The sequence below is a fragment of the Poecilia formosa genome, unplaced genomic scaffold (assembly GCF_000485575.1).
Source record: "Poecilia formosa unplaced genomic scaffold, Poecilia_formosa-5.1.2 Scaffold3, whole genome shotgun sequence".
Lineage (NCBI taxonomy): Eukaryota > Metazoa > Chordata > Actinopteri > Cyprinodontiformes > Poeciliidae > Poecilia > Poecilia formosa.
In genome coordinates, this window is record NW_006799942.1 from 6,080,216 (window position 1) to 6,094,629 (window position 14,414).

General features: G+C 40.3%; 2 protein-coding genes across 2 annotated transcripts; both read right to left on the minus strand.

Moving 5' to 3' along the window:
- Positions 1 to 1,760: 1,760 nt before the first annotated feature.
- On the minus strand, positions 1,761 to 5,741 carry LOC103141474 (APC membrane recruitment protein 2-like). The gene has a single exon (XM_007557143.2). The coding sequence runs from the start codon at positions 5,541 to 5,543 to the stop codon at positions 2,637 to 2,639; it is 2,907 nt and encodes a 968-aa protein (XP_007557205.1). The 5' UTR covers positions 5,544 to 5,741; the 3' UTR covers positions 1,761 to 2,636.
- A 1,850-nt stretch (positions 5,742 to 7,591) lies between these two features.
- Positions 7,592 to 14,052, minus strand: LOC103141483 (organic solute transporter subunit alpha-like). The gene is made up of 8 exons (XM_007557154.2): positions 12,333 to 14,052; positions 11,975 to 12,126; positions 11,752 to 11,825; positions 10,213 to 10,371; positions 9,918 to 10,029; positions 9,649 to 9,795; positions 8,745 to 8,850; positions 7,592 to 8,640 (listed from the first exon to the last, which is right to left on the minus strand). The coding sequence occupies exons 1-8, from the start codon at positions 12,409 to 12,411 to the stop codon at positions 8,480 to 8,482; spliced, it is 990 nt and encodes a 329-aa protein (XP_007557216.1). The 5' UTR covers positions 12,412 to 14,052; the 3' UTR covers positions 7,592 to 8,479.
- Between the last annotated feature and the right edge of the window lie 362 nt (positions 14,053 to 14,414).

A 14,414-nucleotide genomic window follows, 5' to 3' on the forward strand; every position in this document is an offset into this window, starting at 1 on the left:
CTGAATGTCTGTTTTCCTGCAGGAGTCACACCAACAGTCGTTTTAGATAAAACAAAGTCATGATATAATTCGCCACAATGTTCCACAGAGTAAGTCCTTATTACCAGTCCGAATTCCTGTGCAAAACACATGAATCATCGCACATCTGCAATCGGTTTGTTTTTAAAAACCCTGTAATCCTGAAACACAGGTGTTACCTAGAAGCTGCAGAGCGTGTTGCGGCAGAGCCTGCAGGTAGAGCCGTTCTTTGTCTCGGGGAGATGCAGGCTGTACCGGCGCCTGATGTGGAGAACTCCTCGTGTTCTTCTCAGACCGATGGCGGGCCTTCTATTCTCAGCTCGCAGCCTTTGGCTTTATGAAGCAAACAGAGGTCTTCTTGTAAATGTAGGAAACATTTAACCTTTGTTTTTTTTTTTGTTTTTGTTTTTTTACATCAAAAGTTTTCAAATATCGCCCCATGACTAGATTCAGGTCCCGCATTTAAAAGGATAGTTCAGGGGATAAGATTATGTCAAAAGGTTCATATTTTACCTGAAGGAGATAACTAGTTTCATTTTGTACAAATTCAGATTAGATGGGTTGAGGCTGAAACTGACAGTGGAAATAGCAGGAAACAAGACCAAAGCACATTTCTATGGTGTAAATGCAACTCTAATCTCTTAAACCTTACAGTGGTTTCTTCTGACATAATTTTATTGTCATTTAAACTTAATGTTTCAAGTAGATTGTTATTTATAAGGAAGTCAGAAAATAGTTTCACAGGAAATGATGGAAGGAGACGTTGCGCCACCTATGATTTTCCTCTGTGAATCATGTAGTGAGAATGAAGCAGCTAAAGAATTTCCAAGAAGTTGTTGACAATTAAAAAAATATATCCAGTTTAAATTTTACAATGTTTCAATATTCTTATACTAGTTTGTTTCATTAGACAGTTACCTCAACCATAATGATAGTTAAAAAAAAACAAAAAACAAAACATGTTGGAAGCTTACTTCCCACCTCTCTCCACTCCAGCACTATTTACCTTGTAAATAACCATCAGCTTTTATGTAAACTATCTCATGCAAGCACAAGGACGGTTTAGAAATGTACAAAGTAGAATTTGCATAAGCTGACATATCTTTTTAGAGATCACTTCTTTCTGCCTGTGTATGAAATGTAGTACATTTATCTCTACTTCTGACATTAAACGCACTGTATTTGTGAACATGCAGTCCCTCTTGTTTTCTGTCTTGCTACAATAGCGTGCTCTTTCTGAGTTTGGCTTCACTCCCAGATCAGGCACCAGTGACAAACTAAATGCACCATCATACAAAATGACACTAAGAGAGTTATCTACAGAACCTCCTTTATAAATCCTGATCTATTCCTTTAGTGGGGGCAGTCAGACCACTTACTCTTGCCTTTTTGGAAATTTCTGAATAATTACACGCTCCTTCCTAGCTGTAATGAAATTAAAATCTTATCTAAAGCAGAAGAGTTATTCAGCAAATCCATTTTCTTCCAAGAATAGCATTGACACACATTCCCAAGCCCTTTTTGCTGATAATGGTATGCATGTTAAGTGCTTTTCCCTTGCAGCTGATTGGCTGATCCGAGCTGACATTCACAGGCTCTCTATTCAGGTCAGTGAGCTTGGAGTGCGAACGATGTTGGAGCAATGCTCCTGTGGGGGTAATCCGGGTGAGTAACAGAGAGGCAGGAAAATGGGCTAATTCCTGTTCCGCTCTAAGGCTGCGCAAAGGACAGGATGCAACGGCTCACTCATATTGTTTTATTGATTAAATAAGAAACAGAACAACACAGATGCTTCTCTACACAGAGATATTGTTCTCATCTGAGAATAACTGAGTTTAAAGTAGACATGTGCCAGTGTTATGAGCTGGAGATCTCATCTCACCACTCCCTCTGTCTCAAATGTCCACGTCGCCATTCATAATGGCCTCATAATGTCCTTTTCTCTGGAAAGAGCGATTTCCGCTCACGACCACAACAGCAGTTCACAGTAAGATCTCAGAATGTTACATATGAGCAGGCAGGCTGTACAGTCCAATGTCTTGTCCAAAAATAATGGCACATTTATTTTTTTTTTTTGCTACATCAATCTGTAAAGAGATGTGGAATGTGAGTTTCGTTGTTGCAATCATTTTATACTGATCTGACATAAAGTAAAAAAAAAAAAAAAAGTAGAAGGGGCTGGTAGCTGGAAGGAGAGTCAAAAAGAATAAAAAGCACAGAAGGTTCCTACAAAAAGTGGGAGTAACAAAAGTTAAAAGCAGTGTAGAAAAGACTGAAGAAAATCTGAGTCTGTCGGAAAAGCACCCTTGAGAAAGGCACTCGCCCTGTTTGTGTGTCTGTGACCCCCACATGTCCTTTCCTCTAGCTGTTCATCAGCCAGGTGTCCAGGTGTGACCATTGAGCGCGTGTCCGACCAGCTCAACACCAAAGATCCAGATTGTTGCTCCAGCTCCCCGTAGAGATGTTCGCTTGTGCTTGAATGCTGTCTGACCCATTTCTTTGATACTTCTTGGTGTGTTAAAGTAAAGAAAGAGTTACAGTATTGAAATGTGGATTAAAAATTATGATTTACATTATTAATCGTTTCCGTCCAGTGTGTTTTTTTGTTGTTGTTTATTTTACTTTCTTATCTGCGTGCTGCTTCCTGCAGTGGCAGGTTTATTACCAGCCCTGCGGACGGGCACCTTGGACACAGGGATCTTTGTACGAGGGGGCTCTTTCGTCTGAGAGACCTGCGATGCAGTGTGAGACCCGCTGCCGTGCTTCAGAGGGATTTTTGAGTCACGCGCTGAACTTGTAGGAACTTTTGCTTGCTGAGGCTGCTGATGCTCCTCCTGGAGCTGTTTTGAGATCAGCCCAATTGCCTCCGGTGAGCTGATTTTATCTTTTCCCCCTGCATTATGTGAGTTGAAATAGTGTTTCTCTTCTAGCACAGGTGAAGTGAGGTCCTTGCTTGGTTCGTCATGCTGGTTTTCCCGAACAGGCTGCCTGCTGACTTTTCCTCCACCAACCACAGGTATTTTACTTAAGCCCATTGCTTTTGACTGTGGCGTCTTCTTTTCTTTGGGGGGAAGCTCGTGGTGCTGTTCTTTTGTTTTTGACGGCACACCTTGGTTCCTCTGTCCCCCTTCTCCATCCAGACTATCAGTCGATGCCTGCACAGAACCCCTAACCTTAGCAGAGGACGGTGTATCTATCTGACACGACACAGGGGGAGGAGGACAGGAAGCAAGTTTGAGCTCAGGAGTTTTAGTCTGGGAAACGGGGGCGAGTGTGGCTTTCGGTGGAGAAACAGGGAAAGACTGAGGGTGGGGGGCGTCTACAGATGATGCCACGGGGGTTTGAGATCCAGAAAATTTGGATGTGGCAGGTGCAGGGGGAGTTTTAGATACAAAAACTGGGATTTCATCAGAGGAAGTAGCAACTTTAGACAAAGATTCCTGCATGTTCACATGAGCTGACAGACCTTTACAAACAGAAACTGGGATCTCAGCAGGAACTTTAACTAAAGAGTCCTGCGGTTTAGCTAGACCAGATGGATCCTCAGATACAGAAACTGGGACTTTAGGAGGGGCAGAGCAAACTTTAGGCTGAGAAGTTTCAACGTGAGTTGGAGCAGAAAGTTCTTTGGACCCAGGAATTGATGTAACAGCAGGAGAAACTTTCATCTGCTCCACGGCAGATGGAGTCAGTGATGATAATGAAGCAACATGAGTGGGGGCAGCTGCTGTTGCAGGCTGAGCTGGGGGCATCTTATCTAAAGAAAGTGATGTTATGGAGGCTTTGGTCGTGGGAGGAATTTTGCCTAATGAAGCTGAAGACGGAGCTGGGACAGACGCAGAGCTGGGCTGGGTTTTAATTGTAGCAGTGAAGGTTGAATAAGGGCCAGGATCAGAAACTGTTTTATTAAGGTCCAGATGGTTAGGGGTCAGGGTGGACTTGGATGTCGAGCCAGAAGTTGTGGTTAACGTAGAGGTGGATGTGATCTGTGAGGAAAGGATTGGCGCAGAGGATGAGGATGTAGTTGCAATCGTACAAGTTGCCAATGATGTGAAGGGGACGATGGAAGTTCCCACCGCTGAACTTTGAGAGGGTTTGAAAAAAGTGGACTTGTCCTCGTTAAAACTACTACTGGAGGGAGGTTGGGTGACGGAGACGGGAGGACTGTGAGGTACTGGGACAGGTTTAGGTGATACAGACACACGATCAGGTTTACTTACAGATGCAGAATTTTGAGGAGCCCGCACAATCTCTGGAGCCAGTTTGTCAGCTGTACTAGTCAAACTTGGACTGAATGAAGAAGCTTTGCCTACAGGGGCTGATGCATATGGAGGAGGTGCGGTTGTGGCAGAGATGGAGCTCATTGTGGACTGAGTCGTCTTGGAAGCGGAAGATGTCACGGATGTTGAGGGAACAGTTGAGGACCTTGCTGAAGTGGGAGCAGAGGATTGTTTACCTTGCGTGCTGGCAGGAGCACAGTCAGAACTCAATTCGACCGAGTGAGAACTCAAAGAAGAAGAAGAGACGGCTACGGACGAGGCTTTTACAGTAGCCGCACTGCTGACTGTTGAGGAGGTTGTAGGAGAGGAGGAGAGGGTAGATTTGAAGAAAGGAGATGTAGATGATGGAGGGATGTCAGCACTGATGGCACTGCTAACTTTACCCCACTCTGCTTCCACATCAGCCATGATGTCTCCACCCCCTGAGATTGAGTCAAAGGTCAGGAGAGAGGAGATATCTGCCAGCAGTGAGCTCAGGCTGTTATCACCTGGTACCAGTGGGGGCTCGGGGGTAAGCAACGGGGACACGTGCTCGTATGTCGTACTCACGTTCTCGGCAGATGTCACCTGGGCAGCCGAGGTCTTTGTCGGGGTCGTGGCTGAGCTCTGGACAGGTCCTGTCCTCTCGGTTTCAGGGCTGTCCAGAGCACGAGGCTGGCATTTGGGTGTGAGTGTCATGTCCTCTTTTATGATTTCCACGCTGTTAGTGCGAGAAGACTGGAGAAGTGGGCTCGGAGGGGCTTCCTCTTTGTCCTCCTTATCCTTCGATCTGAGCTTGACGTTGCTGAAGAGGCCCTTCAGACCACGTCGTTGCCGAGCCACAGGCTGCGACACTGTGTGCACTCTTCGGTCCCCCGCTCCCCTTTTCCCACCCCTCAGCAGTGAGAGGAAACCAAGGGACTTGGCCGAGCTGGCTGAAGAGATGGAGGTGCGAGCAGGGGCAGTAGCCAGAACGCCATCTTCACCGAGCGCTTCCTCCTCTGGCTGCTCCCCATCTTCTTGTTTCACGTCTTTTCCATTTTCCTTATCCTGCTCCTGCTCTGAATCTTGAGCGGGAGTCTCGTATAATCCCTCTGAGGTTTTACTCCTGATAACAGGTGACTTGTTGTTTCCGTCTCCTTTGTTTCTGATGGAAAAAATGCTACCTGGTTTACGTTTTCCAAACAGTTTGAATCCTTTTCTGATTTTTCCAGAAGGCTGCGATTCATTAGGCGGGGGGTCCGTGTTTTCTGTCTGTACATCCATCTTCTCTGTAAATCTCCCCCCACCTATTTCTGTATCCTTTTGTCGCTTGGTGGAGTTATTATTCCAGAGCTTGAAGACTGAGCATTTATATCCAGCGCTTTATCTCCGTTTGTAGTCGTACACTATCTGCTGCTCTCACTGCGTTTCTTTATCAGCCTCCTGTATCCCTCCCTCCCTCTGTGGTTCCCATCCAACCCTTTCTCCTCTACTTCTCCCTCCAAAGCACCTCCCCTTTGCTTTGCTCATTTTTTTTTTTTTAGTCTGGCTGCTCTCCCTGGCTGCCATGGCAACTGAGGAGCTCAGCAGCTTTCGTCACCAATGCGGAGCCAGGGGCTGTCATCAGCTCGGTCTGAACACAGCCTTCTCTTTTTCTCTGTCTGATGACTGTGTTTACATAAACAGCAAAGACAAATGCTCCATTAATAGATTCAGAATCGGACAACCTGGCTTTATATATATATATATATATATATATATATATATAAAAAACTCTCAGGCAAATTATTGCAAATAACCTAAGTGCCAATGAAAAAACAACTGTAAATAGCTGAAGTCTTACACATATTTGCTTTTTTCGCCTGCATCATACATAATCATACTCTGAAAAAAAGAAAAATTAAATCAAATGTACATTTGTTAAATGCAAAAATATTTAATCTACAGAAAAGCTGTGTTTACAATTATTAAAAATGGGGAAATAGTTTGCATTTGACCTACTGTAAGATTCTTGTAAGTTCATTGACTGTACATGTTGCCTAAATAAAGGCATAACTCTGAACTAAATCCAGATATGTATATAACTTTAAAATTATTAAAACAAAGGGGCAAACAGAATAAAATAAAACAATTTATTTTGATTTGGAGGAAAAGAAATATACTAGATTTTAACAAAAGGTTTTGAGGTCAAACTCATGCGACCTCTTGTGGTTGTATTGGGAACAACATGTGGCACAGTTTGCAAGTAAAGGGTCCCAAAATAAAGCTGCTGTCTCATCCACATGTTCTGCCGCGCCTTTATGAGCCTGTGTAAGTGGGTCAGCAGTCCTTGAACAAATCTGTCTGCTGTTTCTTTGCATGATTCTGTACATGCTTGAGAGCAGAACGTACGTATGTATATTTGTCAATTGAAGTCAAATGTTAATTTATTTCAAAAAGTGAAACTCGAATTTCATACAATCATCACAGTGATGTTTCAAGCATTTTTTCCTCTGATATTTATGGCTTGCTGTTAATAAAAATCCAACATTTATGTGCTCAGAAAATTAGATTACATAAATCCAAAAAAAAATAGTCTTGTTACTCAAAAGTCATGGCCTGCAATAGGGAAGACAATCGAATTGATACTTGTCCAGTAAACAGTCCCTGACTCTGTCTTTATGGAACGAAAGCCACAAAAGGTCAGTGAAAAAGAAGCTGGCAGGTTTCAGAGTACATCAAAGTTAAGTTAGGAGAAAGAAAAAAGCATGGCAGAAATAGCTGTAGAAGCAATAATGATTATTATTGCTTCTACAGCTATTTCTGTCATGCTAGCATGACATGACCAGCATGACCCTCATGCTGGTCACCCCAGCATGAGGGTGACCCTTCAATAGATTTAGAGCTCCAATTGAATGGTTTAGATCAATATATGTATTAGAATAATCAAGTCAAACCCAGAAATGTTCTATTTCTGGGGATAGCCTTAAAATTGTGTGCTTACAGACATTCTCCATCAAATCCAATGAGTTTGAGCTTTACAATGAAAGTTAGCACCTGAAGTGCTTCAAGTACTAAATATTTTGCAAATCCCAATAATGATTATTATTGCTTCTACAGTCCACACAGTCCATAAGCCGTGGATTGTGTTAAAACAGGACTTGAAGAGACACCACCCAAGATGTATCCAAGACCTGGCCTAAAACTGTTACCTTAAAACCAGAGGCAAAATAACAGAAAAATATTGAAATGTATCACTGATTTGATTCTTTAAGAGTTTCACATTTTTGGAACTAAATCAGCCTTTTAATGATGCACCTGCAAATGATGCAATGCAGCGAGGGAAACAGATGTGAGAAACTTTAAGCTTTAATGAACAAATAAAATAAAAAAAAAACAAAAGTTTTTCAGTACGTTTCCCACTTTGATACAAAATTAGTCGCCATTTTAGATCACACCTCATAGTCGCATCTTCTTACTGACGCACACACTCAGGCACATAACTGAATATAAATACATTTTAGATAAGTAATCTTTATTCAAATGTAAACCCAAACGTCGTCCATTTATGAACTTCAAATAAAGACTTCAATATCACTTAATAATTATCTGAGAGAAATGTACATAAGAAGGAATAAGGCAAAAGAATCCAGTAGATCAATATGATTGGCCAAAATACTTTTCCCACTTTTAATGGGTGTTTTTGACATGAGTGAGATGGCTTTTTGCCCTGGGCAGCATGTCCTGGGGGAGGCAACATTGAAGTCATAAAGTGAGCTGCTCACGAAACAAGTTATTTGTAAAATTCGAGACTAAATACAAAAACAAAATTTTTAGTTGGTCTGATAAATTAGTGACTGAAAAGTTACTGTTTTTTTTTTTGTTGTTTTTTTTAGAGTAGTGATATTTGGGTAGTGGGTTTGTGTTTGGTTGTAGGGGGGAGGCTCAAACATACTCAGAAGTAAACATTCCCCATTTAGCACAGTCGTCAGGACTTTGTCCTGGGTCCATATATTGTAATTATGAAGAAAGAAAATTCCATCACCTAAATACAAAGATAATAAACTACAAACAATTCACTTTGAAAAGTGCCCTGTAAGTTGTTTTTAAAATTACTTGATAAATAATAAGCACCCTGTCCTTAAACATCATAAGGTAAAACATGTAAATATCTAATTTTCTAACTTATACGCCTCCTATATTCATGTCAGACACAGGTGCTGACATTCCGCCTTCGTCTTTCAAACGTCGTGCTCCTCCAGAGCAGCCTTCAGGGCCGCCTTCTCGTTCTGCTCATTGTCGTGCTCCTCAGAGGGAAGTGGGTCATACAATCTGCGGTACAAAGACCGGGTGAAGAGGCTGATGATGAACATCTCCATAATCAATATCTGCTGACTCAACACTGCAGGGACCACACAGAAAAGTCACACAACGAGAAAAAGACGTGACACAAGTTGCAATGTTTCAGCTGAAGTCGCTGAAAACCATTTAGATTTTGTCTCTTACTGGATCCGCGAGCATAAGAGGAGAGGGGAGGGGCGCAGGCGATGCATCCGTTCAAGGCCAGGATGTTGATGATGGACGTCTGGAGCTGACACAGGACAAGCGTGAGCTGAAAGGAGCATAAATAATTCACCTGATGTCCATGCCCGTGGAGTCACAATGTTTACAGTGTTGTAGCTCTTGAAATTGATACGGTGTCAGGCAAAACTATTTGTACCCCTGTCTTCCACTTGTGGCCATATAACAATGTAGTAATCGATGAGGAAGAATGCCAGAAATTGATATTATGGTCTACATATGCTACTAATATTGCATCCCCAAGATGAAACATGAAGGTGGCAGCGTAATGCTGTGGAGATGGTTTCCTTACAGCTAGTCTGAGTTGACTGGAAGATGGGTGGAGCTAAAATCAGAGTAATCCTGTGAGAAACGTTGTTATGGATTAGAAAAGGGTTGGGTGTGGGGTGCAGGGTCACCTCCCAGCATGAGGGTGACCCTTCAATAGACTTAGAGCTCCAATTGAATGTTTTAGATCAATATATGTATTAGAATAATCAAGTCAAACCCAGAAATGTTCTATTTCTGGGGATAGCCTTAAAATGGTGTGCTTACAGACATTCCCCATCAAATCCAATGAGTTTGAGCTTTACAATGAAAGTTAGCACCTGAAGTGCTTCAAGTACTAAATATTTTGCAAATCCCAAAAATGTTGGGTTTTTTTATGGAACATACACTCAATTTTAACGTAACTTTTTTTGGATTATCTTACAGAAACATGTCAGCGTTGGAAACACATTTCATTCTCTACCAAAAACAACAAAACTAAACGTTTTAAAAATATTAAACCCGCATTTTTTTCGACTTTATTACAAAATATGCATTCCATAAATCTGAAGAAGTGACTCACTTGGTACAGAGCATACTTGGGAATAATTTTCAGACTGCGCATTAGGATTTTGGTGTTCATGAAGACGATACCAATAGGCCAAATGGAGATGACGAGGAGAACACCAACAAATGGGTTGATCCAAATCATTGCTGAATTGATTTTTAGCTAAAAAAAAAACAAACAAAAAAAAAAACACACACACAAATGAAAGAACATCCTTAAGTGTTCACTTGTTTCTCTTCTCTTTCTTTATTTTTTGTGTGAAGAGAATCGATTCAAACTCTTACGTTGGTTAGGTGAAAGGTGCCGTTCATCCAGAGAATAACAGAAAGGATAGAGAAAACTGTTTTTAGGACTGCATACTGCATAGATCCCAGCTTCATCAGGAATAACATCCCCCTAAGCAAATGCAATGCAAAGAAAAACCAAGATTATTGTTTACAGTAACGACATATTGCCCAATACAGAAAGAACAGTTACTCTGAAAGAAACAAATAACTAGAAAAAATACTTAAATTAACAAAGGCTGGACATAAAGTAAGTAACAATAAGAAGGAGCAAAGGGGAAAAAAGTAAGAGTACCGTGACACAGGGACTCGAGGTAAGCAGGCGCAGCAGCAACAGCAGGGTCCTGTGTTGATCCTGAAGGTTTTCCCAGAAAATCGTTGTAGAAAATCTCTCATGCCTCCAAGCTCCTCAATCAGCAGAACCAGAACCTTGTACACCACAACTGCAAAATAGCTACAAAAAGAGTCCATTTAGCAACTGATGCATAACTAAAGTCAGAATTGACTTGCTTTCTGCATCCAAGCAGCACACGAGGTCAAAGTGAAAACAGGTATAAATGACACTTCCCTCACTAAGCTTTTTCAAAGAAAATAAACATTTTACTAACTAATTCATCAAATACGTCTTTTTCTGAACAGAGGTAAAATGTACAAAAATCGTGACTATTTTTGCCTGTTCTAGTGCATGTTAATTCACCTGCACCTTCTGAGACGTACTTCATCTTTGTTGTTAAATATTTTTTTTTAGTGCTTAATGCAAGCAGATCGAGGATGGAAATACAGCCCTACGGATACAGCCAAAGTTAAATGTTCCATTTAGAAAAATGATTGCATCTCTTCTGGTCATGCAAAAATTAACATACTCATAAACCATCAAACCACAATAAATCTCTTGAAAAATAATTGTCTTCAACAACATAGCAGTATCTGTCAACAAATCCTGCCATGCTTAAAATTAAAGACTTCTGCAAGAAAAGGTGGTTGAAATCTTGAGAGACAAAATCTACTAAACACAAACATTGTTCGGTTTATGAAAAACACACACACACACACACATTATTTTGCTCTATTAATTACATCCACTGGCTTTGATTCAAGCTGAATCATATGTTTTTTATAGAAGAGGCAAGAAAAACTTTCTGTTCTCCATGCAGGTTGAGCTTTGATCTTTGAGTGTAATGGTCCATCAAGCAGTTAAAATTACACTCTGAACTCCAGGTGAGGTTTCGTGACTTTTATATTTATTGCTCTGCGGCCATTCACCCCAGGCAGTCTTCTAGCAACAAACACAGGCGCCAACCTTGGTATGCTACAGGAATGCAGATTGTATATGTTGCTGAAACTGCTCTCCTTCAACTGTTGTGTAAAGGATTATAGTAAAACTTAGGTAGAAGGGATAGTGACAAATCTAGATCTTAAGTGAGTGTCATGTCGTAGAAATTTTATGAAAATAAGACGAGTTGCGTTCTAACTTCCATCCGGTGGATCTGGGATCCATGTGGGAACACAACAGAGTGAAAAGGGAGCTCCAAACTGGCGTGTCCACATTTTGAATTCTTTGTGCTAATTTAGTGCTTATGACTCTGGCTAAAAAGTGAGATTCTTATGAGTCATCTGTGTTGAGAAATGTAAACATTAAGTTTTGTTTTTTTTAAACCTATTTGAGGCCCATCTGCGACTACCTGCCTTTCTTGATATGAGTTGTATTTAACCAACCCAAGTGGGCCCCATTACAAGAGTCCAATTTTGAACAAAGGCCCACTTCTTGGCCTGAATGGTCTCATATGGGGCCTTCGTGACCATGCTGGGTCGAAGGAATGGAAAGAAAACACACCAGTTTGATGTCATGTCTGTGATCATAATGGCTCGGGGAATCCACATCCCACAGCAGGCCATGGTGGCGACAACCTGAGACACAAAAAAATATAGAAACACACACAGACATGTCACACACGATCCGCATTACTTTAATGTGTTGTTTTTGTGTTCTGTTTTTCATGCTTCAGGTCAAAAAGTATCCGGTATTCAGTTATTGTATGTGTGTCCGTAATGCTTACTGGTGAAGCACCGCTTATCCAGATAATGCTTATCTTCTTGGGATAGGGGACCTTTTTGTAAATGTACACACACTGCTCCAGGTACAGCAGCAGGGTAAGTAAGGACATGAAGGAGAGCATGGAGTAGAGGCAAAGCCCAAACGTGTCTAGCTCTGGTGTGGAGAAACAGAGAAACAAGAGAAGCAGAAGGAGATTGGATTATTTATCAGTGGACAGTAAATGGGTAAGATAAGTCAGTACTTTCAGAGTTAGAGACTAATAAAGGCCAACGTTCAGTTACGAGTTCATACCATTAGCTCACACTGATTGATAAGAAAACATAATCAGCAAGCAGGATGTTGTCATGCGGATCACTTACGCATTATGATGTCCAGAGCCAGTGGAGCCTCCAACCGTAGACATGCCGGATCAACGGTGATGTTCAGTTCTTCGTCCATGGTGGCCAGATGCTCTTCCTAAAAACTTCTATTAAATGACTGCAGCTTGGAATAGAACCAGGGGTAAAAATAAAACAAAAAAAACAACAAAACAAAAAAAAACGTAAGAGGCGTTGCAAGTAGATTCTGGTTACAGAAACAACCTTGCCTTTTACACGTCAGGCATGTGCGATGAAATGAAGGAGGACGACCTACAGCTCACAGGTTAGCGTAAAAACACCAGTTACCGTTGCTTATTCATTCACAGTCTTGAGTCATAGTAATTAGGGAAACATCAAGGACAGGGGGTTAGTGAATAGGGAGAGACGGAGCATTAAAAAGGAGGACTGGACTTTGAGTGGGTGTGTTAATTCCTCAGCTGAAAACATAAAAGGAGTATAAAGACATAAAAGCAATTTTCTCCAGCATTTTACAACTCACGTTTATTACGCCACAATAATTTGGAGTCACATTTTGTCCACAGTTTTCAATACAAGATTAAGTTTAAATTAAGCAGCATTCTTAAGAGTTCCAGTAAATATGAGCGATGGGATTGCAAAAGTGTTTAGAGAAACAAACAAACAAAAAAAAAACATTTTAGCCTTTTCCCATTACACTTGTAAGCACAGCAATAATGGGAGCTGATTATTGTAAAATCTTGGATAATGTGTAAACTGTTATTCTACTTCCTATTTGCAGCTGTTGTCAAAAGAACAGTATTGAGTGACACCGGGGCCATTCACCTGTTCTGGTTGTTAAGTTTGTCCTGTTAATAACTCTCCGTGTACCTTTTTTCTGGAGGAAAGGTCAGTTTAACACACCTTGCCTGTGAGAATTGTGAATGCTTATATGTTTTAAATAAGTTATCGATTAAATTTTTACTTAAAGCTAAGGTCCAGATTAAAGAGCAATCACGTTTTGTGTGAACCTGTGAGGAAGTGGGACGCACCACTTTGGACAAATCACAATCAAGGGAAAACCTGCTGATGCCAAAACTATTACAATAGTCCAATGGTGATGCAACAAAGAAATAAATAATTATCTCAAAGTTCTGGAAATAGACACAAGGACCTGACATTAAACCTTAGATTTTTTTTTTTTAATGGTGTGACTAAGATAGTTTCAACATGTCTACAAAAACCATTAGCAGCCTGGTTTAGCAGGTGATTAAATTAAAGTTTGTGTTAAGAGTAGGGCAGTGATCCTGCAACAATATTTACCAAAGGCAGCTTCTAATGGCAATGACATCCAAGGAAGTTGGGTAGTTGTGTGATGGGTTTCAGAAAATAAAGATGCAAAATTGTGTAAAAAATGTACCTTTACTATACAGTTTTAGGTACTAGATATACCTAACACATGCTTAGTCCTTCATACCAGTTGTATGTTAATTGTAAGAAAAGGTTAAAACAACTTTGAGACCAGTGAACATCAACTAAAGTAGATCCAATTTAATATTTTTAAAAACAAATCTCGTCATAAATTGCAAATAATTCACCTTTTGTCTCACTGGTACAATTTATAGACAGTTGCTTAGAAATGTTTGTCCAGTCAGCCATTATAGCACTTTTCAACCTCAACACAAAGCAATAAGAAAAAAAAAAGACATAGTTTGTAAAACAACAAAATATGTATATAAAATAATAAAATACCTGAAAAAATGGCAAAGAACAATGTCAACCCCCCCAAAAAAAAAATTTTTAAAAAAAAAAAAAAAAAACCCCAAAAAAAAAATTTTGCACAAGAAAAATACCAGTAAAAATTAAATGGGTATATACAAGTCCATAAATGAATTGGCATGATAAAAATATATTACTTCTGATGAGAGCTAAATCTTGACACTCTGTTATCTTCTCCACATAATCAAACATCCCATAATTGAACATCAACCATCAGATGAAGTGAATTCAGTTGCAAGTTTGAGGAAGTAAACTTTCTAAAAAAATTTTAAAAAGTTATTTTTAATTTAAGTGTCAAATCGCTCAAAAATCAATACCTTAACTGAAAGTCAAAATTAAGTAAAATAC

Bases quoted from the DNA above. Each gene is read 5' to 3' on its own strand.
- LOC103141474 (XM_007557143.2), bottom strand. From the start codon at position 5,543: ATGGATGTACAGACAGAAAACACGGACCCCCCGCCTAATGAATCGCAG.
- LOC103141483 (XM_007557154.2), bottom strand. From the start codon at position 12,411: ATGGACGAAGAACTGAACATCACCGTTGATCCGGCATGTCTACGGTTG. The intron at 10,030-10,212 runs GTACTCTTACTT...GCATTTGCTTAG, and splicing joins CCTCGAGTCCCTGTGTCACG to GGGGATGTTATTCCTGATGA. The intron at 9,796-9,917 runs GTAAGAGTTTGA...TTTTTTTTTTAG, and splicing joins GCACCTTTCACCTAACCAAC to CTAAAAATCAATTCAGCAAT.